Consider the following 24167-nt stretch of genomic DNA (forward strand, 5'->3'; position numbering starts at 1 on the left):
CTCATTTTCATGCTCCATTAACTGCACATTCTAAAGCATTAGATTCCACCCTGTCAATGATCCTAGTCCTAGCCATTTATTGAGCCATGAATCTTTACTAACTTCTTGTTCTCTGTTTGCTCTTTCAATCAACTTCCACCAATGCCTGATCCTAAAAAGTTAACATATCAATAAACCACTTTGTATTTGCCTTTTCCATTACATCCCCAGGAATCTCACCACTTAAAAGGGGTAAAGTATAAAAAAGTATTATGCTATTTAGCGAATTTTCAAATTTGGGATTGTAATTTATTTCTTGACAAACAGGTACCCCCTGTGTAGCTCTATTAGTAAGAAAGGAAGAAATCTCTAATGCGTCAGCTCAACTAGTTATGCAAACTATTGCAGCATCATTGATTACCCCCTTCTTGCTATTGGAGAAAAACAAATCATAATTGATTGTCAAGAAACAAAACATGAACCCAAACTTGAAAAAGCAACAAAACACATGACAATTTTTTATGACTTCCCCTAAAAACGATGCTAGCGTTTTTTCGACGAATGTTTCATCTTGAGACTTTATTTGAATTTATAAAGGATTCCTACTTCATGCGTATCATGCAATAGCATGAACGGTTGGCTAGCATACTCTTCCGAGGCTCCAATTGGACTATAGACTACAAATTCTCAATCTTTATTGCACTCAAAGCTGATTCTTCTTCTTCTTTTTCCATCACAAGGAGATTATGGAGTGAAGTAAGAACATAAACCAAGTTGATTCTTCAAAGTATCTTCAAGCACCAAATATTTATTTTATACGCTCCAAAGACATGCATAGCAAAAAATTCATGATTTTTCCCACTAATAATCTGGAAAAAAATGCATTTGAACCACAATCCGTGGTACAGAATCAGGTCCAAATGCATTCAACGAAAAATCAGCTCTTAGAACTATTATAGCTGATCGGTTCAAAATTGAAAATGAAAATACCGAAAAGATGAATTATGATAATGCAATGTAGTTACTGAGTCAAAAAAAAAAAAGAGAGAGAGAGATTATCAACTAAAACTATACACCAGAACAGAAAGAGAGGCAGAGGAAGGCGAACCTGAGATAATGGATGACGTCGCGTGTTAATGGAAGAATTGCAATTTGCGAAGGAAGAAGCATATTTCCCCTTGCGACTCTCTCCACTAATTGACTGCCGCCAGCAAATAATTTTAGAACGCTAAGTGTTTCTTTTGCAAATACGACGTCATTTTAACCAGATTTGATATCTCATATACTGGGCCAGATAAGGGACCCACGAAACCTGTCAGTTGACAATTAACCAATAGGCAGCTTTTCGCCGGAGCTTGGGCAAGGGGTCAGCGCAATCGTGAACAGCAAGAATTCTTATCAATTTATACTCTCTAAACCCGGCAACCAGATCATAACCTTCGATCTTTGGGCGATATTTAAAATCAATTTATTATTTGTAGGCTCAGAGATGGGAATTATCAGAAGCGGTTTCTCTTTCATTGCAGGAACGGTATTTGGCATCTACGTTGCTCAAAATTACAACGTTCCAAACATTAGAAAGCTGACGAACACCGGCCTCTTAATAGCCAAGCACATGGAGGAAAATTATAGGAAGCCCAAGAAGCGAGACGATGATGAATGATTTGATTTGGCTTTAGATTCCAGGTTCTTGCATTACTGTTTTGAGGGATTTTGGGGATCGTTACAAGTTTCCCATTTTTGTTGGGCGCTTACTGGTTTTTGTTTTAAATCACTGTATTTCTTCCTGTGGAATTCCAGAAAACATAAAATTATAGTGGGAATTAAAGATGTAGAATTCATTGCCTCTCTTGTCTCAATGTTTGGACTTTTGATTTTCGTTTTTGAGCGATTGGAAAATTAAGGAAAACGACACCTTAATCTTTCCCCTGTATAATACATCCTTAATTTTATCATCAAAATAGGAAAGTTTGAACTCAGCATAACAACGATCTTACGAGTTTTGTGTTTCCATGGACAACGTAGAAGTTTCAAAAGCTTAATATGCTTTCCATTATGAACAGTAATTAGTTGCAAGATTTACATCTTTGTCGAAAGATTGAATGAAAATTTGGCCGTCACAACTATTTAAAGTTGCTAATTGTTCCTTCTGTATAGATTTTGTGGATTGATGTCAGTTGGATGGCTGCGCTAAAAAGGTCTCATCCGAAATCTTGAATTTGGTTCCCTCTGGAATTCCACGCAATCCTTTCACTTATTCTGCTTGTCTTTCCGTTTCTGATCCGTTTAACTTAATTCTATTTTATATTAATTCATCCCAATATTATTTCTTAAAAACTTTATTATTAAAAAATTATAGTTTTGATATGAGATTTTAGGACCCTAACGATCTCCTCCTTAAACATTGGACTAAACTTCTTAGAGGTCTTCAATTTTCTGTTTGGACACTTAATTCTTTATCACACTTAGCGTTGTTGTTATTGTAGATTTCCTTGTATGTTGTTCCCCAAAATTTGGTGTATAATTGAACACTTGGTCTTGGATGACACTTGGTCTTAAATGCTCTGCCCTTTGGCGTCTGCAATCTTTTGCAAATGGAGGTGGGTATTTCAATCCTCTACGCAAAAAAGGTGTCCGTTGACTGCTGGTTTTGAGTGACAACTAGGCTATGAAATCTCCACTGTAGAATGTTCTCATCTCATCTACACGCACTCCACACGCACTGCTTAGCTGGATGTGATATTGATTTATCTCGTTTCCTCCTTCACACGTCCCGCCATGCCTACTCTTTAAGAGTTGACTGTCTTCATTATTTATATCTATTGTTTGAACCAATCATACCATAACAAATCAACCGGCATAAACTCATGCCTCACATTACATCATGATTTACTTGTAATAGTCTCATAAGAAATGTCATTAGTCTCATAAGATAATAATTACTCAAGCAAGTTATTCAAAAAGCAAGTAATGAATTGATAAAAGAGACTCTCCTTTGTTATGCTAGTGGCAATACCATAACCATTGTCTCGATTTACAAGTATGTTCCTCAACCTCCTTTGATATTCTTCTTTGTTGGCACCCTCCTTTTTGTCTCAGGACCTCATGGATTCTATGCCTTATCAAAACACATTACTAAAATCTAAAATTTTTTTAATAAAACCATGTTATACTCCATTCTATTACTTACAGATAGCCACACATAGATTAGAGGTTGGGAGTTTCTTCGCATTACTCTTTTTATAACTCCGAGTTATCTCGAGGACTTCACCTATAATCATCACCTTGGACATCACACTCTTATTGTCTGGCTTAGAGATCATACCTTTTGTTATTCTCTAATTATCTTCCATTTTTACTTCGTTGTTGATTGAATGATTTCTTTGTTTCGTCACAATTGTAGTTTCCATTGACACTTGATGCATCTGTAACTCCCTTAACATTTTCTATAAGTAGCGCCCCGAGTAGAAATCAAACTCTAATCGGTATGATGATCCTCATATCTTTCGTCCCCCCAAATTTATGCGAGTTTCTTTCCATTGCAATTTGAAAGGTTGATTTTAATTCTTTGAAGAGTAAACACGTTTTCCACTATTATGATTGCTTTATTAATGTCACACATCATTCAACACTCCTTTATCTTTAATCGCCTCTTACCTCTTCGCATACTCTTCTACGCTGGTATTCTTGAATTCTTTTTTACTTGATTATGAATTTCAAGAAGTTGATTTAAGCATGAAGAATAGTAGCATTCCCTTTCCTATTGATCTAAGGATACAAACATGATTTAAAACTGCCATGAACCTAATTTCTCACAACACAAAAATATTCAAAAATAATTAGTCTTAAATAACATTATAAGAAATTCAAGAGATACTTATACCAATCTCACTCCTAGAATTTCGCACTCATTCTCCTTCTTGGTTCGCTTTGGTTAGATAGAAAATTTTATATCTGATTGTTATCATATAACATCATTTTTCCTCTTTTAGCACCCATTTTCTACCTTCTGTAAAGTTAGTAATCCGAACTCTTCCTTTATTAGGAATTCACTTTAGCACCAATATCACTGTATGATTGGATATGTCGACCACAAGAAAATAACTTTGTTTACAAGTTAAGTATCAAGCTTATGTTATTTACAAAAGGAAATTATAATAGGAAAATAACAAATTTACTCAGAAACTAACAATATCAATGTTTAGCCTTACATGTTGATAATTGATGTTAAGTTTACTCTTGACCCACTTGTGTTGGGTAACCACTAGCCTCTTCTTACTCCATGTCAAACACCCTCTCCATTAACAAGAGTCTTCACCAATTTAAATGGAGATCACTTTTATTGTTTTTGAGAAAATCCATCATTATTGACACCTCAAATCATTAAGAGGATTCTTATAAAATCTATTTCACCTTTCTAAGTCCCCAATCGAATGGATACCTCAAGAACCTACCACAATGTTCTATGTATTGAGTTTAACTACCTCATTTTCTCTTGTTTTATCTTATTGCACCCTTAATCTCAGCCTTGATGTGATTGTACCCGCTGCACATTGGTCAACGACCCTAGTACCTACAATTGCCTCAATTACTTTACCTTGATATTCCTATCTACATGTCTCAATCTTCTCGCAAGCTCATTTCGACTCTTTTTTTTTTTGCATCCCCTTTTGTATTAGCATTATAGCTCTTGTATCACTCATCGGAATATTTATAATTACAACATCCGTAAAAGCCTCTACTGCTTCACCCTTTTCAATATTAGTAGCTCAATGTAGTCTTACATGCGAATAACATACTCTGGAAAACAAGAATGCATAAACTATCCATATTGGATAGCTCTTTGATTCCTATTACATGTTCTCCCCTATCTGGTTTTCCTCTAGCTCTCCACAAGGTCCTTTCACTTCTACATAGGCAATTTGAAGCCTAATGCAGCTTTCTCCGTGGAGAGCATTTCACAATATGTAACGGTTTTACCTTCATAATGTTTCGTTTACAAACTTTTCCTTTGTCACCTTCGCTCCAGCTTGTTTTGATTAACACACATCATGCCTTATATCATATTTGACACTTTTGGTAGCTCCCCCAATTATCGCTTTGACCCTTTTGTCTCGGTTGTTAATAATGAGATACTGAGAGTTTAACTTCTCTTCAACTCAGTATTAGCCTAACTGACTAACTCTTAGCTATCACCAGCATATACACCTTTTTTCACATCTCTTTAACACTCATTCTTTGTCTTAGATTTCAACCATCTTTATAAATCATCCAACCTAATAAGCTCCCAACACATCTTTATGTTACCAATGAGGGATGAAAATTTTACTCGTATACTTTCCTTACAAACACAATATTAGAGTTTACTAACTCCCTTGAGAATTGAATGCCACATTCTTAAAGTAAAATTGAATTTGCATGTCATCTACACTATATTGTGGGTGTGAGTTATACATTCCATTCCACATAATCTCCCTTTCAGCTTCCCATATCAGTAAGCCTTTTTGATCCAACACATGGATACAAATTCCAACCTATCTACACAACAACAATTTTCAATAGCACTAGGAAATAAATTTATAATGGAGAGGAAATCATTTACCTCCAATACATCACCTGCACAGCGCCAAGATTTATTTTCTAGGCTTTCAACATTGCCTACCTCATAGGCATCCATTTTAGGATTGGCTAGCAACTTCCACCATTGATGCTTCATTGGCCCTCTCGTAGGAAGTAGCCTACAACTCTCGTCATTGTTATTTGATCCTCTAGTTCATTTCCAGAGTAATCCCCATAGGCTTCCCCATGTCGTATTCAATGTTACTGCACAACTCTAACAGAATACATAGGAGGCCACTACCTCAATTTTATTCAAGGAGGCCACTGCCTCAAATTTATCTCAGGAGGCCACTGCCTCCCTTTTAATTCAAGAAGGTTACTGCCCCACTTTTACCTTAGGAGACCACTGCCTCGCTTTTATTCAAGGAGGCCACTGCCTCACTTTTATTCAAGGAGGCCACTGCCTCACTTTTATTAAAAAAGATCACTGCCTCAAATTCATTCATTTTTATCTCAAGATCACCCCACCGGGTGTCATTCCCAAAAGAGGAATTTTGGGTTGGCTCCACCACTATGGGCTCCCCTTCACTTCTGAACAATTTGGCTACCACAGCTAATAATTACTCATTCTTCTCTTCTAGCAACACCATGCGCTGGTAAACTGAATCAATCTCTAGTGCCATCTTCTCTTAAGTGGAATATGTATTAGACAATGCAGTAAGATCATCAACTCTCCTCTCAAGGCATCAATACATATGACCAATTTCGTCATGCTTTCACACTGCTTATAGATCGTTCGAGCTCTGATACCAAATACCAGGAGCCCGCATTTTGACACTCTTTTGCGATAGTGTGACACTTGATTTGAACGTCTTCAAGTCAAGTCAGCCTTAAGAATCACCTGATACTCTGTGACCATAGACAATCTGATTAGTCAAGGTTATATAAGCAAATAATGAAGCCAACATACAACATTCAATAAAAAGTCTCACAATAGGCACAAGAGATAAAAATGAACATGAGAATTCATGAACATGGTACTTATATTATTCCAGAGACAAAATAGTAATTATATATTATCATCGATACAAATCGTTACAATAATTCTCACTTTCCCTGTAAATAGGGAGACGGTCTAGTGAAAGCATAACGCAGAAACTTCATAGGCTTACGGTAGCTAATTGGGTCCAGCCCTTGCTGGTGACCAACTAATCACTCCGCGTAAATAGTCTTAGGAACAAAGTGGTTTGTGGCAAGAGGAAACATGAATATGTGTCAAATGACATACTCTCCTAAATAAACATTTTAAAAGAAATTATAGATATTTCACACAGCCTTAAATTACTTATATTTTACACTAATTTATTTCTGTATTATTTTTAAAAAATTTTATTATTAAATAATTATATTTTTATTTCTAATATTCTAGGATACTAACACATGGAGCCCATTGATACTGATTTATTATTATGGTTCATTAATTCTCAAATATTCTAATGGTTGTCTTTTTAATTTTCCATAATATAAATTTCATTGTAGGACTTGGATAAACCGAGAAAATGATAAATTACTCCAAACCCTAACCCAAAACATAAGATAAATAAAATAAAGCCTATAATCCCAGCAACTGAAACCCTAATCTATTGGGAAAGAAAACAAATGTCGAAGTAAGCAGCATTGATGTCTCTTCCGTTCTAGCTCTCAAGCTCCTCCTAAACCAAGATCGCCACAGTGTAGAGGAATTAAAGAATCACAACAAGCAAATAGATTCCTTTTGCTTGGGTTAATCCAAAAAAACAAATAAAGAAAGCTTAAAAGAATCAAAGTGAGCTAGATCTAGCGTCAAATGAGTTAAATAGGTGGTGCAGTGTAGCTTCATATGAGATATGGTAATGTCTCCGGAAGTTCCCACACTCGATAAAAAATCAACTTTTTGTCATTTTCAGAACTTGTCTTCAACCAGCATCAAAGCAGACACTTCAGTTATTTTTCTTATTTTAATACAGGGTTTATATTTCAAGCGCTTAAATATATATATATATATATATTTTTTTATTTAAAAATTTAAAAATTTAAAAATAAAAAAATATAGATAAATTGTATATTGCCTTTTTTCAAAGATTTGTATAAAAATTACAGTATTATAATTTTAAATTAAAAATAATTAGTTGATCTTTTATTAAAAATAGGATTTATATTAGATAATAGCTCTTCGAAAATTGATAAGCCGAGCTTCACTTGTGGTTGGCTCCCCTTTACGGCCTTACGAAAACGCATCATATGTAATGAGCAAACGCACCGTTTTCTCTTTTCTAAAAAGCAGCTTTCTCTCGACTGTGAAATCGTAATCGGACCAAAATACCAGAGATAGAATGGGGACGAGGACGAATTTCTACAAGAATCCTTCGATCTCTTACAAAAAAGACTTCAGCCTCTCTTCTGTTCTTCAAAATCTCCAAGGTATTATTAGCACATCAGTTCAATTCCATTTTTTTCATTTTTCTTAAGCTGATTTCTTTTTGGATTCTAAGAAACCCGGACAACCGAAACAAAACAGATTAATTTATGATCTCAATGAAGCTTCTTGACCTCTAATCAATAATTTGCTCAATTTTCAGCTTATAACGTCGCTACTGGGAGTGCCCCTGTGACCCAAGAGCAACAGTACCTCGATAAAGAGAATGATAGACGGGGCTGCAAAAAGGCTGGACAGAAACGCCGCTCGTCGGAAAATCCACGGTTTGATAGGCGTGGTGGAGTCGAAGAGCATGATGGATCGATGACGCACCAGGATTACATTGATAAGAGAAGGTAAATCTTGAATTCTATTTCATGTACTTTAATTTTACATTTTCTAACTTTTTCCCTCGTTTGATATTTTGAGACGTTAAAAGAGTTCATATGTTGGGTGTTTGTGGCATGAACAGGAAGGAAGTGAGCTCATCTCATCCATACGAAGCATTAACTGCTGATGTTTTGGTAATTCAATAATTTTTGCGATTTGAAATTTATGTAAGCTTTTAATTTTTAAAAGATTTTTTGTTCCTCATTGCTGCTGCTTGCTATTTGTGGCTGCAGGGAACTTCAAGCTCGGTTTTTAATTTGGTAAACTATGGAAGTAAGTACCTTTATGATTACATTCAGTTAATATATAATGTGTACTTCAATATACTGCTAAATGAAATGAAATGCTAGTCTCTCCCCCCACCGGTGTTTTCCTGCTTTCCTTTTTTTTTCTCTCTCTCTTTGTATTTAAGCTGTGAATGGGAGGCATTGTGCTAGGGAGTTTTGATGGGCAGAAAGAAATGGGAACTGAGTGCTAGTTGTTCATCTTGGGACTTTTTGGGGAGAGGGTGTTGAGAATATCTATCATTGACGTATTTTCTTCATAAAACTTCAGGTGATGAAAGTACTTCAGAATCTGATGAGGAGGAGCCCCAACATTCTGGTTTGTTTCTAGATATCTGTTTAATGGCAATTTGTTTAATGATTGTCATTTCGGATGTTCTCTATAATTACTCATTGAAAATTTTCAAGTGTGCTAACTAGCTGTGGTCCCTAATCTTTTTTAAACAGTGAAAATTCAAAATAAATAAGCGACAAACTGGTTGTAATTGCATTCATAATACTATTCTGCCAGGGGCCAGGCAGTTGTAACTTATGATTATTACTTGTCATTGTTTATGCTGATTTCTTCATCTATTCCTCTTTAGGCCACACAAATGGAGTTGATCAGGTCAAGACGAGAAGTGAGCAACGTTTTCCTGCTCCAGAAGAACCCGTTTGTGTGATATGTGGAAAATATGGAGAATATATATGCAATGAGGTGTGGTGATAGTTGTATGCTTTACTTTTAAACCATTCCTAGTCCTCCATCTACTTGCTGACTTTTATATATCTTATCCTTCTTAATAGACTGATGATGATATCTGCAGTCTAGAATGCAAAGATGAACTTCTGCGAAGTCTTAAACTTGCTAAGGTGTTTTTCCATTGTGTACTTTGTTTTGATGTTAAGCTTGTCCCTGCTTTTGCTGCTGCCCCAACTGTTTAACCGTTCAATTTTGTGTTTCAGGACAAGTTAAGCAACCAAAAGCTAGATATTCCTTATTCTGGACCTAAATGCGTGTCATCAATGCCTGAGCTTGGGGAGGACACTTGGGACTATAACCGCAATTGCTGGTCCAAGAAGAGCTCTAATCTCTGTACTTATAAGTGGTATGTTTGTTAATATAACAGTGATTGATAACATCTAGATTTTTTCAAGATTCAAAAATGGCAGTATGTAAGGGTTGATGCTATGATGGAAGAAAATCGCAAATGCCTACTTACCAAGTCCTTTTTAATTTTGCACTTGATGAGTCTGGGGTGTGAATCCCAACTGCCGCAGAGCAAAACCAAGTGGATTTTGTAATCTTCTTGGAAAGAAGGCTTTTTTTATGTGTGGGTTTAGCAGGACCAGAAAACTCTTCTTGCTTTGAATGCATGGAATAATATGTGCAGAGCAGTAACTTTTTCTGTTTTGAATGTGCCATTGTAGTTGGAAATGCCAGAGGCCCGGTCACCTTGCTGAAGATTGTTTGGTGAAAACATGTAACCAGGTTTGTTGCCGTATTTTAGTAATATTAATATCACCTGTATTATAAAATATATTTTACTTAAGCATATTCCGTTTACCTGTGCATGTAGGTGGCAGAAGAGCAGAACAAGAATTCAGTGCCCAAAGATCTTCTTGGGCTCTACAGAAGGTCTATACATTACATTATTCCACATTTTCTTGCTACTATTATTCTCATGTGAGGCTGCCTGATTGCTCTTAATTTCTGCTGATCACTGAAGCGTGAATATAATTTGACTAAGGAGGAAAAGTTTATTTATATTTATCTTTATGTTTAATCCTTTTGAGAAATCATGGATAACGCTGCATTATCTTCTTGGTTCTCTATGTCCTTGCAGATGTCATCAAATTAGTAAAACTTTGTCAGCAGCAAACTGCAATGTATGCCGCAGTTCTTTAAGTTTGGCAACATGCCTTCGTTGTAGTGCAGTCCTTTGTGACAAGTAAATCACAACTTATATCTCATTATCAGCTACAATTAGATTTGTTTAATTTGGGATTGGGTTCTGTTGTTCTCCAATCATTTCTGCTTTTCATTGTCTCAACAGCCTCTCTCTCTCTCTCTCTCTCTCTCCCCCCCCCCCCCTAGTTGCTCTAGGTTATTTATATATTTTGGATGTCAAGTAATTTAGGCTGTACAATCATTACATTCTTCTGAGCGATTTATGATCAATAATTAATTCCATAAGTCAATTGAGAAACCATTTTCAGCTTGTGGCGCTGTAGGGTATTTCCATTGTAATCTTGCATGATTGTCCATGTAATAGATGAAATATGCAATAACATTTATGGAAAACTCTCTGAAGTATAGGGTGTTATTGCATAAACTAATTTGACAACAATTTAGTAATTTTAGTTGTGTGCTTTAGCAGTTAATTGAATGGGAAAGGTGATGGGTGTTGATTCCAGGAGAGGATAGGAGTTATACTGCCTGATTGAAGGCAGCATGATTGTTATGCTATATGATGAGCAGTTAAATCTTTGATTTGTCTTGCAAAATTAATTTGGCTTCATGTTATTGATGGCTTTGCTTATATTGGCTTCCATTTCAGTGCAGGACATTTGGATGAGCACATAAGAACACATCCATGCCATCAGCAATATTACTCGCATAAACTTAAACGTTTGGTAAATTTATCCTTAATTTATCTTTGCTGTTCATATTACTTGTAATTTCTTTGCTACACACTGGATGAGTATTTAATCATTAGAGACAAGACATTCTGGGCTGGTTTTGATAATTTTTAAAGTTTTCTTTTGAGCTCACGCAGTATGGAAACCTAATATGGTTTTACATAACACCCTGACTAAGGACTTGTTTTATTCTCGCAAAGAACCATTACTTTGATGTGATGTATTTGCCAGTGCAGAAGACTCTAATATGTAGCTGTGATTAGTGCAAAATCTAAATTCTGCATGTATCATTTAACTGCAGTCTTGTGATGCTACATTTGGACACAGAGTGTCAATGGGTTTTTCTTTCTTCCTCATTAACGAAGAATTAAGAAAGAAACAAACATACTTCCACTTAATAATGTTATTGTATAACCCATGCAGGTGAAATGCTGCAAATCAACATGTGAGGTGACTAACATCAGGGATCTTTTGGCTTGCCATTACTGTTTTGATAAAGCTTTTGACAAGTTCTATGATATGCATACTGCAACTTGGTATGTTATGGATTTTTCCACGAACATTGTTCAGAATTTTTATGAAAACCATACACATATCTACTGGAATGATTCCTCCTTCTTAAAGTGTTGTGCTTGTATGTTGGGTTGGTGGGAATCGTGGGGTCCCTGAAATATTTGTTGGGTGTTCTTAGTTTCTGTCTGAATCAAGGTTTCAGCAGCTGGTTCTGAGACCACATGCTTTTTCATAGAGCATCTCTCAGTGAAAAGCATATATGTCCTTTTACTGATTAAAAGCACACTTGTGTTTGCCACTTTGCTGATTGCAGGAAAGGAGCTGGATTATCAATGATATGGGGTTCTGTTTGCTGTGAAGATCACTTTGAATGGTGCGTTTAGTGATATTAGCCGCCAACTTTCTTATTCTTGTGTTGTCCTACTCACATTGCTTTGCTTGTGGCTGGTGGTTGCTGCAGGCATAGGATGAATTGCTTGAACGCTGATGTAGAGGATAGAGCATATATCATTAGTAAGAATGCTGAGAAAAACAAACGTATTCTTCAGCTTAACGACTTCATTTTCTAATCGGGTCCTCAAGGCAAACTATTACCTTGCATTATACATAGCCTCCAGCCTTCCACATTTATGTCTGCTGCTACAATCATACTGAGCTGTGTGGTGGATTTGCGGTATAAGAAAGTCTGAAATTGGAACATGCAGGTGGCGTGGCTGTTAATTGGATATTGCTCTTAGTAATATTGTTTGCTCATTTTTAATGATAAAATAGGAAAAGGGTCTGAAAGTTCCAAGTGTTTCTTATTATTTTCTTAACTGACAGGTATCAATGTGCCCCCAGCTTTTCGAGGCTTGCAGTTTCGCGTAGATGCTGAATGTTTGCTTTCTTCACATGTTGATCATTCCAACTGTAAAATCAGCTGTTATCTGGACAAACGGATACAGCACTAGAAGATGCAATGTATGGATGAGATATGTCTTTCTTCTATCTCCACACCGATCACAGAGTAGAATTTTGTTTGTGTATACTTGTGTGGGTTCACATTGCAGCAAATGCAATGTTGGTTCTAGTTTCCATTGGGAAGAATTGCTAAAATAATAATTACGATTTAGATTGAACTTTATTATTTATTTTCCTGCCTTTGTTTTAATCTTTTAAAGTCCCTAGACACGCTCAATACTGTGGGTTTAAGAAAGGGTTTATTCTAATTTCTAAAATTTTTTAAAATTTGTTATATATTTAATTGCATTATATGAGTGCATAACTCAGCTGATGTTCAATTGATCATCATGGCTGGTGAATCAGAATCCATGTGATTCCATTTGACCTGGCTTGCCTCATAGTTGCAACTTGGCATATGCATTTCTAATTTCCCGAACCACACGAGCAAATCTGAAAAATTTTGTGCTAACTTTTGCATGAACGGCGCATAAGCCTACTGTGTTTGAATCACTCAAGTGATTCATTGACAGGGATTATAGTTGAAAAAGTCCTGAGGCATTAAACATTCCAGAGTGTGAATTCGTCGTGACAAGGTGCTCTGTCGTGCTGCAAAAGGGACGAAATAAGCGGATTGCTTAAACTGTCGTCACCCATTAAGCCAAAAGCGCGTCAGATTTTGCCTTGTAGGGTTCCTTTAATAAAAAAGCCAAATATTGGATGATGGCTCCAACTGGGTTATGGAATTGGGATTTTATTAATATTAAAAAATAATTTAAAATTATTTTTAACATAATTTGATCAAATATTAAAATAATAAAACAATTTTTTCCAAATTGTTTTTTTCAATAGCATTTAAAATGTGCTTTTTTAAAATTTATTTTAATTACTTTCAAATTCACTGTCAAACAGACTAATAGACTCCCGATTTAATAAGGAAACTGCTCCTTATTGACGTGGACAAGTTCACCATCCAAGAAATATAGTTAACCGACTTGGGATCTTTAATTTCACATCAACAAGTGCGAAGATTATCCCTACACAGCTCATTTGAAGACAAGGTCATAACGAGATTACGAGATAATAATCTGACTTTTGATATATGTAGCTTGCAAGTATTTCCATAAATACCAAAGCACGCATGCATTTGAAAAGTTTCAGTTGGATATCCTAAATTAGGTGAATTGGTGACCTGACCTGGTCAGTTTGCTCCCTCTGCCCAGGTTTAACAACTATAAATATTCCTTCAATGCTTAAATAATTTAAGTTTTTTTTTTTTTTTATTAATGAGCACTGTCTCATCTACTAATGTATGAATTTATCCATGCTTGTTCCACTGGCTGTTAGACCAACAAATTTTTCTAATTCTTGTTCCACTTCCCATCTTATCTGATCTCCAGGTAAGAGTTGATTAGAACATGGAACCCACAATCGTCAAAAGCTACGGTCTTAACGTGCAAAGTGTAGCAAAGAAACACTAACAAGCCAAAGATTTGGGAGTACAAGTTGCAATAATTAGTAGTTAACCTGCAAAAGGAGAATTAAAATTAATATTATTCAAAACAAAGATGCTGACGAGCATTAAGTTGAATTATGATTATTTTTTAATTCTTAAATAATTAGTTTTATTGATACTTAGATATCTGTCACATTAAGGTGAGGTAGAGTTTATTATAATAAGCTAAAAACTTAATGGAGTTTGGTTGTGGATATAAAATTAGAACATCTTTTTGCAGAAAATAGAACCAGACAAGAGTTGGCAATCATCACAGGAGCAAGAGAGCTTAGTTCATGAGATGCTGCAATGGTCACATTAGCTAACAACACTCTCATGCATTTTGAGGATCTGACGCTGCCTTCTGTATGTTATTACATCTTAATTAAGCTTTCCGTTGCATTTATATTCTGTTTCGTAATCATTAATATTGATGTTTGATTGCAAGTTGATCAGATTTGAATTTGAAGACTTACGATCTTCATGTCTGCGATGCTTGCTTTGTTTATAGTTTCAGGTTATTGTGATGTCTGGAAGCATAGGATGTGCAAGATGCCGACAGAGAGTTTCCCAAGTTATCGCAAAGATGACTGGTTTGGAGTTCAATCCTATCATTTCTTCTTTTTTTATCGCCATTGACCATGAGCATAGAACTGTAATTTTGTTTTTTCCTTTAAATTCGTTTTCACTAATAATTAAAATGGACTCCGTAGAATTTAAAACTGATAAAAGAATTTCTAATTTAAAAATTAATTTGTTTAATTGAGCAACATAAAATTTGCAGGATTAAGAGAATATACAGTGGATGTGAAAAGGAAACAAGTTATTGTAAAGGGGGACTTCGGAAACCAACAGAAGCAGGAGGATGATTATTCTAAAAGCGAAATGAACAAAGAGCGTGGTAATTGTCATCCACTAAGATTGCTGTTGGGATCATTTGTAGCCTCTTGCTTCAGGAAACAAGTTGCTGATTAAGTGTGTGACTTCACTCCTTTTACCTATTCATTTGTCATGAAATTTATACAAAAAAAAAAAATCAGATTTTAATTTATTTAATCTTTTTCTTTTAATCAATCATTATTTGTTAATAAAAATGAGAAAAACTCCAAAAAGGCTGGGGAATTGTTGAGGAGGGTGCCGACTGCTGCACGAGAGATTAGAAAGGGTTGGCAGGAATGGGTTTAAAGTGGGTTGAAATAAAATTGCTTCATGCTCTTTACAATGAATTGTGGGCTGGGAAATGGCACCAAGAGTTAAACTCGGCACAGTTGGATTTCACGACTCCCAACCTATCAACCAAAAAAAAAACTAGTGAGTTTTTCTTAAAATTTAGATGTTTTCAATTTGGATAAACACTACCAAATTAAACGAAGAAATGAATATAAGTCCAAATATATGCGCCAATAGCGTTATAATTTAGTGGCCAAATGTGTCACACCTAATTTTGAATGTTTCAAATTGAGTCTTAATTTAGTTGTCACACTTAATTTCGAACGTTTCAAATTGAGTTTTATTTTGTTTTAAATATTAATAAATGTGATTAAAAAAATCTAAATATATGTTAGTGGTGAATATATATATTATCCAGTAATTTGAAAAAAAATTCCAACGTTCTGCCTGACAAAAAGTGATTGAGTAGGCAATGTCACGGTTAGATTTTAAAAAAAATTTAGAATACATACTATAATTTTATATAATCATTATTAAAATTTATATAAATTTTATCATAATCTATTATTGAAGTATTTTTATTCTCAAACACTTGAGCTAAATTATATATATTAGAATTCGATAATAAAAGTGTATTATAAAAGAGTAAATTGATGTTGCATTGTTTTACGGTTCTAGATTTTAGACATTCATTTGAGTTTGTACAACACTTAATTTGAACGCATTTAAATCAAGTCAGCATAATAAATCACTTAATAATCTATAATCGCAAGTGATAACACCTTACATATAAGGTCTTCTATGATCAGGACAGTTTTTACAATCCAATTAGATATAAAAAATCAAAGAGAACCGACCTCTTCAATATCTAGAATGATTAAACTGATCACTTCAAAATTCATACCACAAATAAAACTTTTGAACACAAGAACAATCGACCTCAATAACTGGAAGAAACCTAACTTTGCACAGGTTGAATAAACCGAGCATAAATTTGATAAAATCAGGGAAGACACCGACCTCCCCTGTGATGGCCGGCCCCCTAACTCTCTTTGAGTCATTAAATGTGTGTGTAGAAAGGCTATCTTGCCGCTTGACACGCCTGCCAAAGAGTACGGACTCAATGGCTCTATTGATTAGTCGTCTACCAACCGTCTGACATACCTACCGCATCATACCACCATACAATTTGATGGAATATAAAACATGGAATTGCAATACAAATATCCCTGAACCAACCTCACCAAGGGGATCCATCTCTCTTAGAGGAATATCTCTCTCCTCTCTCACTCTCCTTGAGATTCACTTCCCTCGGAGAAAAAGCAATTAAAAAATGAGATTCTCTATCCTTCTGATACTCCTACGGACAAACCTCTTTGGACAGAGGCTTTCTCTCTTTAGGAACTAAGGCTCAAAGGAGCTAATCTCCCTTTCATATACTCACAGAAAATCCTCAAAATAGAGGCCTTCCAGAGATTATTTGAAGATGCTTTACTATGTTATTTTCTCTTTATGTTAACGAATCTCAGATAATATTTGATCTAACTTGAGTATCAGAGGGTCTTCACCGAGGACATTTCCAGTGGACTACTAACGATCTTTTCTATCTTACAGGTCCATTTTCTCAATATCAAAAGTGGAAGGATCTAATGGAATCAACCATGGATTCGAGCCACTGCCCAGATGTCTATATTTGAACGCCCTGCTAGATCTTGCATCATCAATAAGTAATTTTGTTAGTTAGGATTATGTAAGCCCACAACAAAACTAAGCACAGGCCTCACAACAGTTAGCAAGAAAAAAAACCCATTATGAAAATTTATAAAAGGGCTACTTTTATTTATAAAAGAGCAAAATAATAATTGTACAATCACATTAATACTTTCGTTATAATAATTCATATAGATAAGAAGAAGATCTATAAGGAGTGAACACAACATATCACGTCGATAAATTTATTGGTAACCAATTGTGTTTTCACTAGTAGTCAACTAGTCATTTTCTCTTTTAAAAACAAATTATGAGAGAGCAAACATCAACATATCTTATAAAATATACCCAAAATAAATGTATGAAAATAAATTACAATAAATTATTTCGATCTTTTAACTTTCTATTAATTTATACTAATTTATTCCCATTATTAGAAAATTACCGTTTTAATTCTGAAAACTCTAGATCCCTTACACATAGGGAGTTTTTGTCGTAGCTTTATTCTTTTACAAAATAAATTTGTTTATTAATTTAAATATTAAGAAAATTAATGTAATGATAAAAATATATATAAACATAAGCAAAGTATATGTTCTTTTTCCCTTTTTTTTAAACAAAAAGTAACTATGATCAGTTTACATAAAAGTGGCTCGGTTGATGAAATAATTATTATTATGTGATTAACAGTTCAAAAATACATAAATATTATGATAAATGAAATAATACCACATTAAGTGAAAAAAGAAATCACATCTAAAAAATGTCTATTTTTTAAAAATGATTGTTTTTATTTATTTGGAAAAATATTTTTCATAATATAAAATATTAAAAAATATGAAAAATACTTTTATAAAACAAAGCACAAAGAACATAATTTACAAATGACAGCTGTCTTACTCAATCTGAACCTCGTGGTCGTGGAACAATGACGATCCTTCACCTCTTCCTCCTCCACCTTTGGCATCACCGCCTTCAAACCACCGGTGTTCATTTCAGCGTTAATCTCAATTCTCATATAGGCAGGTACACATTTCAAGGAACCTCAAGCTAAATGAGAAAATTCAGATGAAACAGGGCTTTTTTAAGCGTCAAAATATCAATTAATGCGAAGAGACTAGTGGTATTGCGGCTGCGATCATCACCACCGAAGTTGGGGACCTGGGTTTCAGCGCTGAAGGAGCCGACAAACAGAAGGAACCGCAGAGAATAGGGCTGATCAGCCTGGAGAAGGGAGCAAAAGCGGCGACTCTCCTTCGAGCAATCACGAATGCCTCATCTTTGGGTCATCGAGACTTCATTGTTGGGATTTCTTACAAGCCTGTTGGTTTTAAGTAGACGAAGTTTGATGAGTTCCACAAGGCACACGGATCTATAAGGGAGAAGGGGACAGAAAGGTCCAGCTCCAGGATTTGGACGTGTAAACACCTTCACAGACGATAATCGTGGTTCTTCCAAGGCTTTCTTTTTTCAACAAATAACGTACGATGTTAACATTAATTACAACATTTTATACGTCAAGACTTTCGAATTTCTTAAGCAAACAAAATATGATGGCCGAAATCATCTGTTGAGTAGTTCGTGTGGAAATTGTTAGGCAACTAGGCAGTGGTAACCATCTCCTGAGTTATTGCCCAGTAAAACACGCTTCCTCCCAAAAGCTGTGCACTACTCGATGAAAGATGGGGAAGAGATGACAATGGACTTCCGACTAACTTCTTTCCTTCCAGAGAAAAGACAGAAAACTCTTGTCAAACTAACTGCCAGTGCAGTGGGGACGTGTAGACTATTAAGTCTTTGGTATCATGATACCAGAATGCCTCAAGGTGAGAGAGAGAGAGAGAAGAGAGAGAGAGAGAGAAAGAGATCGATATTAAGTTACAAAATGAATGCATGTCAAATAGTCAATAAAAAGGAGTCATTTGAATGCTCCTCCACTACAAACACATGACCTGATCTAAACAAGTTCACTAATCCCATAAAGCTAACTAAGAAATGCAACATGCTTCGTTCATTAGTTTCCTGTCATCACCATTCTTTGATTGGTGACAGAAAGGAAATGAGAGGAAAATTATGGCCAAGGACAACAGAAGCTATAGTTGCTTATGACTTCTTCATGAGATACCCCAAAATTATGCCAAGCAAGCCAACAAAGATGACAAACATAAATGAGACTCCAGCACGATTTTTGTTGCCTTCACGTTTCAGGAGTTCCTGCAAGCATTAATCCCGTAAAGTGAGTCTTTCCCATTAATTGAAAATCACATGAACGGAAAATAGGTGCATCAAACCATAGGACTATTTTTCATACAAAGAATATCAACTTGGAATTTCACAGTACAAATGCATTTTTCTAATACTGACGCCTTCCTTCAGTATCAATACCAAAAAAAGAACACTTCTGAAGAAAAGAGATTCATCACCCTCTTCTAAATAACTACTTTTGGACAAACTTGAAACTAGGAAATCAGGAAACAAGTGCTCAAAGGGGTAAATGCTGCTTTAATTCAATACGAACAAAATGACGGCATGATGGAGGATGGAAAGAGTTGAGGAAGATGACATAAGGGGAATGATGAAGTAAAAAGAAGCAAATGAACACAAACAGCTGGAGGTTGTGGAAACAGGGACAGATGCGTCCAACTAAGTATAAAAATGCATTAATGTGTAATACATGTACTTTAACAGGCTTAGTTTTACATAGAATTATAGCAGAAACCAAGTAAGAAGACAGTTATTTTAAGCAATTATAAGCTGTCCAAAAGGGAATGCATCAAGAAAGCTTTTAATGCATTAGTTTAAAAGAGCAGGCATTAGAAGCATGGAAGAGAAGTAATCATATGACCACACTAGAGCTTTTCTAATGTCAATGTGGAACAAAAAACTACATAGATTATCTTGCTTATAAATCTGCGAAATATACTCAAACAAGGCATAACTTTACATCCTTACAGAAAAAGTAAATTATTTAACAAGTGACTTGAAAGGAACTTTGAACCACACATTAGTTTCCTCTCTTATCTGACAGTGTTTCCCTTAATTCTTTTCGTAAGGAAAAATAATAAATAAATCAGAAAGGCTGTCCAATAATAAGTATTAATGCAGATATTGGTGTGACATGAGTGGGAACTGCATGCCCAAATTATAAAGGTGAGCAAACTGGTTCTAGTCCTAGAGCTTTGATTTGGAGCTCCTATAATATCTTATCTAGCAAAGGAATGGGCTTTGAATGATGACTTTAGGTACAATCGGCTCTTATCCCAAGTTTCTCTTTGTTTACAGTCCCACTGGTTATCCAAATTTTATCAACATTTTGCAGTCGACAGATCTGGATGGGCTGCAGTAGCAAGCCAAACATTCCGCAGCCATCTGTGGCCTTCTGACAACATCGTTCCTTATATTTCCTAAGTGCCATTTATGACGAATCCAGCATGTGATTACCAAGGTCTCTACCTATTGGTTCACCCTGTTCTTTCCTCCACATTCAGGCATAAAATCCCACAAAGTAGTTTTTGCTGAATTTAGGCATGACACAGCCACTAATATTTACAGAACTGAGGCCAAGTGCCTCCATTTTGATTAATTATTACTTTCAACAAGCGGGACTCAAAAGAGTCTTAACCTCTTTCATTCTCAACAACTGATCTCATATTTCACTTTTTTCTCATTTAGCTTAAAATTTCCAGTCAACAAGAAACTAACAGGATAAGAAGCAGGAAAATAAAATAATTACAGACAAAAGGAGGGGAAATCAAAGGGTCAAAACTCATGTAAAGCAAATTAAAATTCAGAAACTGGAACCAATAAGAGAATAGATAAAAAATAATCTGCACAATTTCTTTCGTGCATTAATAGGCTCACCAATTCCTGACGAAGCTTGGTATTCTGTTGAATTGCACTATTTTTTTCCTCAGTCAGCTTTGAAATAAGAGCTTTTGCCTACAATTTACCAAGATTTATTAGAAGTAATCAAATTCAAATCATATACATGATCAACACATGATGAAATCCAACCATAGCACCACTGACACAAATCAAGTTACAATAACAAATGTGAGTGAGAAATTAGGAGATGGGAAGACAAAGAGTAAGGAATAATTAAAAACAGGGCAAGATATTTTTATAATGGTGTATGTTGAGTCTTCCATTGCAGATATTCAATATTGAATTTCAATACATTCCAAATGATCCTAACCTACAAGAGGGAAAAAGGAATCCATATTACCTAAGTAGCATTACATCAGCAAAAGGGAAACAAATATCTAAAACTCCAGATAGAAACCATCAGAAATGCCAAAAAATAGTGAAGCTCATGCTGGATAATAATTCCACCATGTAAATTGATGAAACTTTTCCTTGAAAAGGAGAGAAGGTCTAACTGGGACATTTCATCTCAATCATAACTATACAAAGAAAAATAATTAATTCCTTTTTTCTAAAAAAACTATCTTAATGCTTAGCATGCAAATAACTGTAATAGACAAAATAAATAACTAATAAAAGAAAATATGTAAACATTGAAGAGAACACTAAAGTTTGAATTCACAGTAGGAAACAAATGCATTACCATCTATGGATAACAAAATCATACTAGGGCATCACAGTTAAGAGTATAAATTTGAAAAGAACAATTCAACCTGCAAGGGGCATCTACCATAGGTAACTCGTAACAAAGTTAAACCAAATGATTGTAGGTGTATAATGTCTACTGTCTAGTCTATTACTCGAGTCAGTTTCCCAATTCGTAATCTGGTCCATGGAACTATATAGGGCCATTGCTTGACATTGAAGAACAGAGAAGAAGTACAACTAAGGTGGAGACAGGCATAATCAAAATTATAAAAGCTCAGTAAAAAATGTAATGTAAAAGAAAGCTTTCCACCATAACATGCAAATTGACCATGCAAATCTAAATGAATTTCACCTCTGAAGATTTGTCTTGAGACTCAAGCCGCTCAGCAAATGCTCTCGAAGCCTGTATTCACCAACAAAGTACATATTACCAATACTTGAGGCCCAAAAAGTTAAATTTAAAATAATATTAACAAAAAGGATCACTTCAAAAACTCACATTAGAAAACTCAGCACTGTTTGCATTTCCATTATCCGACGCAGAACCCCTGGGGGAAGACCCTTCCTCAGACCCTTCTGGAACAGGAGAAGGAGGTTGAGGCGGAGAAACATAAAGCACTCTCAATTTGCACTCTTCAACAAGATGCCCCGCCTCCTTATTGAACTGGATAATCCAAATACCCATAAGTAATAACCTCCAAAAACCAGCACCTTCAAAATTCACATGCAAAAAAAAAAAATCATTTGAATTGATATTACCATTTCAGCATTGATATCCTTTGCAGTTGCACCATCATGTGTTATCACACTTTGAAGTAAAAACTTGTCCTTGCATTGCATATCAGAGGGAGACTCCTTTTGTGCTTGCATGGTAACTGAATGAGGACAAAATTTAAAAATTCGTAACATTACATAATAAGTCACAACTACAAAGTAAAACCACAAAATCCATCAAACGGGCACCTATAACATCACATGTGGACCGAGGCAACACGATCCCAGCATTTGGTCGAACACAGTACTTCTTTGGATTCGTAGTCTTGACCTAAACAACAATCATTAATAGCGATTTGAATGCACAAAGCACGCAAGGAAAATCCAAATCTGCACTCTGACTTTGATAGCAACAGAATCTAAATTTTCAGTTTAAGATATGAGTCTTTATGAAATATACCCTTCGTGATCCTTAGGATCAAGTACACCAGATTTTTATTTAATAGTTATCATTTATCTCAGTTTCTCTTTATCTAAAATGGAAAAGTCGGGGAGGTGAGAAAACTTATCCCCCTTTTCTCTGGCCCTACGCCAACAACCAAACGGAGAAATAACCTCATGCAAATAGAGGCGAAAAAAAAATCCTTGGATCAATAGAAAGAGAAGAAAAACGAAACATTCGTAGAGAAATTGAAAGGAAATACCTTGAAAGCAACATAACTATCAGTTTTATTGGACAATTGAAGAGAACAAGAGATCTGCTTCTTCAATTCAACTAATAAAGGGGAAAAAAAAAAAACAGAAGGTCATAGATGAGAAAAAGAAAATCGTAGGGAAAGAAACAGATCCATTAAAAACTTACAAGGAAATTTCAGCTCTTGAGGTTCGATGCTGAGAAGCTCTCCCGTGCTCATCTCGAAACAAATGGGAAAATTCCAAAACAACAAAATAAAAAAAAAAAGTTATTTTCGAAAAGAGATTTGGAGAAGATCCGGAAATATATAAGAGCTTGTGGAATCTGTTTTTGAAAAGTGTTTTGGAAGAACAGAATAGATAGACCGCGGACAGATCGAGAGAGAGAGAGAGAGAGAGAGTTGGGAATTGCGAAATTTATTAATTATGGCGTCTTTTTTCGTTTTTACGCTGCGTTTTGTGTATTTTCTTTGGAGAGATTTACAATTTAATCCCTATATATTGTCATTATTAATAAGTTAGTTCCTATATTTTTAGAAATTTTTTTTTAGAAATCTATTAAAACGTCATTATATTTTCTTTCCGTTAGCAAAATAGTTTTTCATCCTCTTTTCCATTAAAATTAGATAAAGGAGGAGGGACAAAATTTTTAAAATTTAATTTTACCCTCAAATAAAACCTTTTATTTAGTCCTTGGATATTGTTATTATTAACAAGTTAGTCCTTACATTTTTAAAAATCTATTAAAACGTTTTTATCTTTTTTCATATCTAAGAAAACGTGTTATTGTTTCTTTCCGTCAATGAAATAGTCCTTATCTTTTCTCATATCTATTAAAACGTCCTTATCGTTTCTTTCTGTCAACGAAATAATCTCTCCCTATCGTTTCTTTCCGTCAACGAAATCGTCCCTCCCTATATTTTTAGAAATCTATTAAAACGTTCTTATCTTTTCTTTTTGTCAACGAAATAGTTCATATCTTTTCTCACATCTATTAAAACGTCCTTCTTTTTGTCAATGAAATAGTCCCTATATTTTCTTTCCTCATCCTCCTCCTCCGAAGGAAGAGGAG

The 24167-nt window shown here is 35.0% G+C and overlaps 4 protein-coding genes across 5 annotated transcripts; 3 read left to right on the forward strand and 1 right to left on the reverse strand.

The window, feature by feature from the left end:
• The first annotated feature begins 1333 nt into the window (after positions 1–1333).
• On the forward strand, positions 1334–1825 carry LOC110608471. The gene has a single exon (XM_021747708.2). It carries the CDS (start codon positions 1469–1471, stop codon positions 1640–1642), a length of 174 nt encoding a protein of 57 aa, XP_021603400.1. The 5' UTR covers positions 1334–1468; the 3' UTR covers positions 1643–1825.
• A 5948-nt stretch (positions 1826–7773) lies between these two features.
• On the forward strand, positions 7774–12936 carry LOC110606783. Of its 2 annotated transcripts, XM_043954368.1 has the most exons (16): positions 7775–7998; positions 8157–8349; positions 8466–8517; positions 8617–8656; positions 8939–8986; positions 9252–9364; positions 9454–9519; positions 9613–9755; positions 10078–10138; positions 10227–10285; positions 10494–10598; positions 11208–11283; positions 11713–11825; positions 12116–12175; positions 12263–12506; positions 12625–12936. In XM_043954368.1, the coding sequence occupies exons 1-15, from the start codon at positions 7911–7913 to the stop codon at positions 12369–12371; spliced, it is 1326 nt and encodes a 441-aa protein (XP_043810303.1). In that variant the 5' UTR covers positions 7775–7910; the 3' UTR covers positions 12372–12506; positions 12625–12936. The 2 variants fall into 2 exon arrangements, with proteins under 2 accessions (XP_043810304.1, XP_043810303.1); XM_043954369.1 differs by lacking the exon at positions 10494–10598 and having other exon boundaries at positions 7774–7998.
• Positions 12937–13071: 135 nt separating this feature from the next.
• On the forward strand, positions 13072–15451 carry LOC110603554. Its single transcript, XM_021741314.2, has 3 exons — positions 13072–14602; positions 14748–14829; positions 15021–15451. The coding sequence occupies exons 1-3, from the start codon at positions 14546–14548 to the stop codon at positions 15209–15211; spliced, it is 330 nt and encodes a 109-aa protein (XP_021597006.2). The 5' UTR covers positions 13072–14545; the 3' UTR covers positions 15212–15451.
• A 3520-nt stretch (positions 15452–18971) lies between these two features.
• On the reverse strand, positions 18972–23503 carry LOC110610193 (vesicle-associated protein 1-2). Its single transcript, XM_043954236.1, has 8 exons — positions 23265–23503; positions 23107–23177; positions 22652–22733; positions 22448–22563; positions 22188–22352; positions 22041–22091; positions 20978–21055; positions 18972–19330 (listed from the first exon to the last, which is right to left on the reverse strand). Exons 1-8 carry the CDS (start codon positions 23314–23316, stop codon positions 19220–19222), a joined length of 726 nt encoding a protein of 241 aa, XP_043810171.1. The 5' UTR covers positions 23317–23503; the 3' UTR covers positions 18972–19219.
• Between the last annotated feature and the right edge of the window lie 664 nt (positions 23504–24167).

Source organism: Manihot esculenta, chromosome 2 (assembly GCF_001659605.2).
Source record: "Manihot esculenta cultivar AM560-2 chromosome 2, M.esculenta_v8, whole genome shotgun sequence".
Lineage (NCBI taxonomy): Eukaryota > Viridiplantae > Streptophyta > Magnoliopsida > Malpighiales > Euphorbiaceae > Manihot > Manihot esculenta.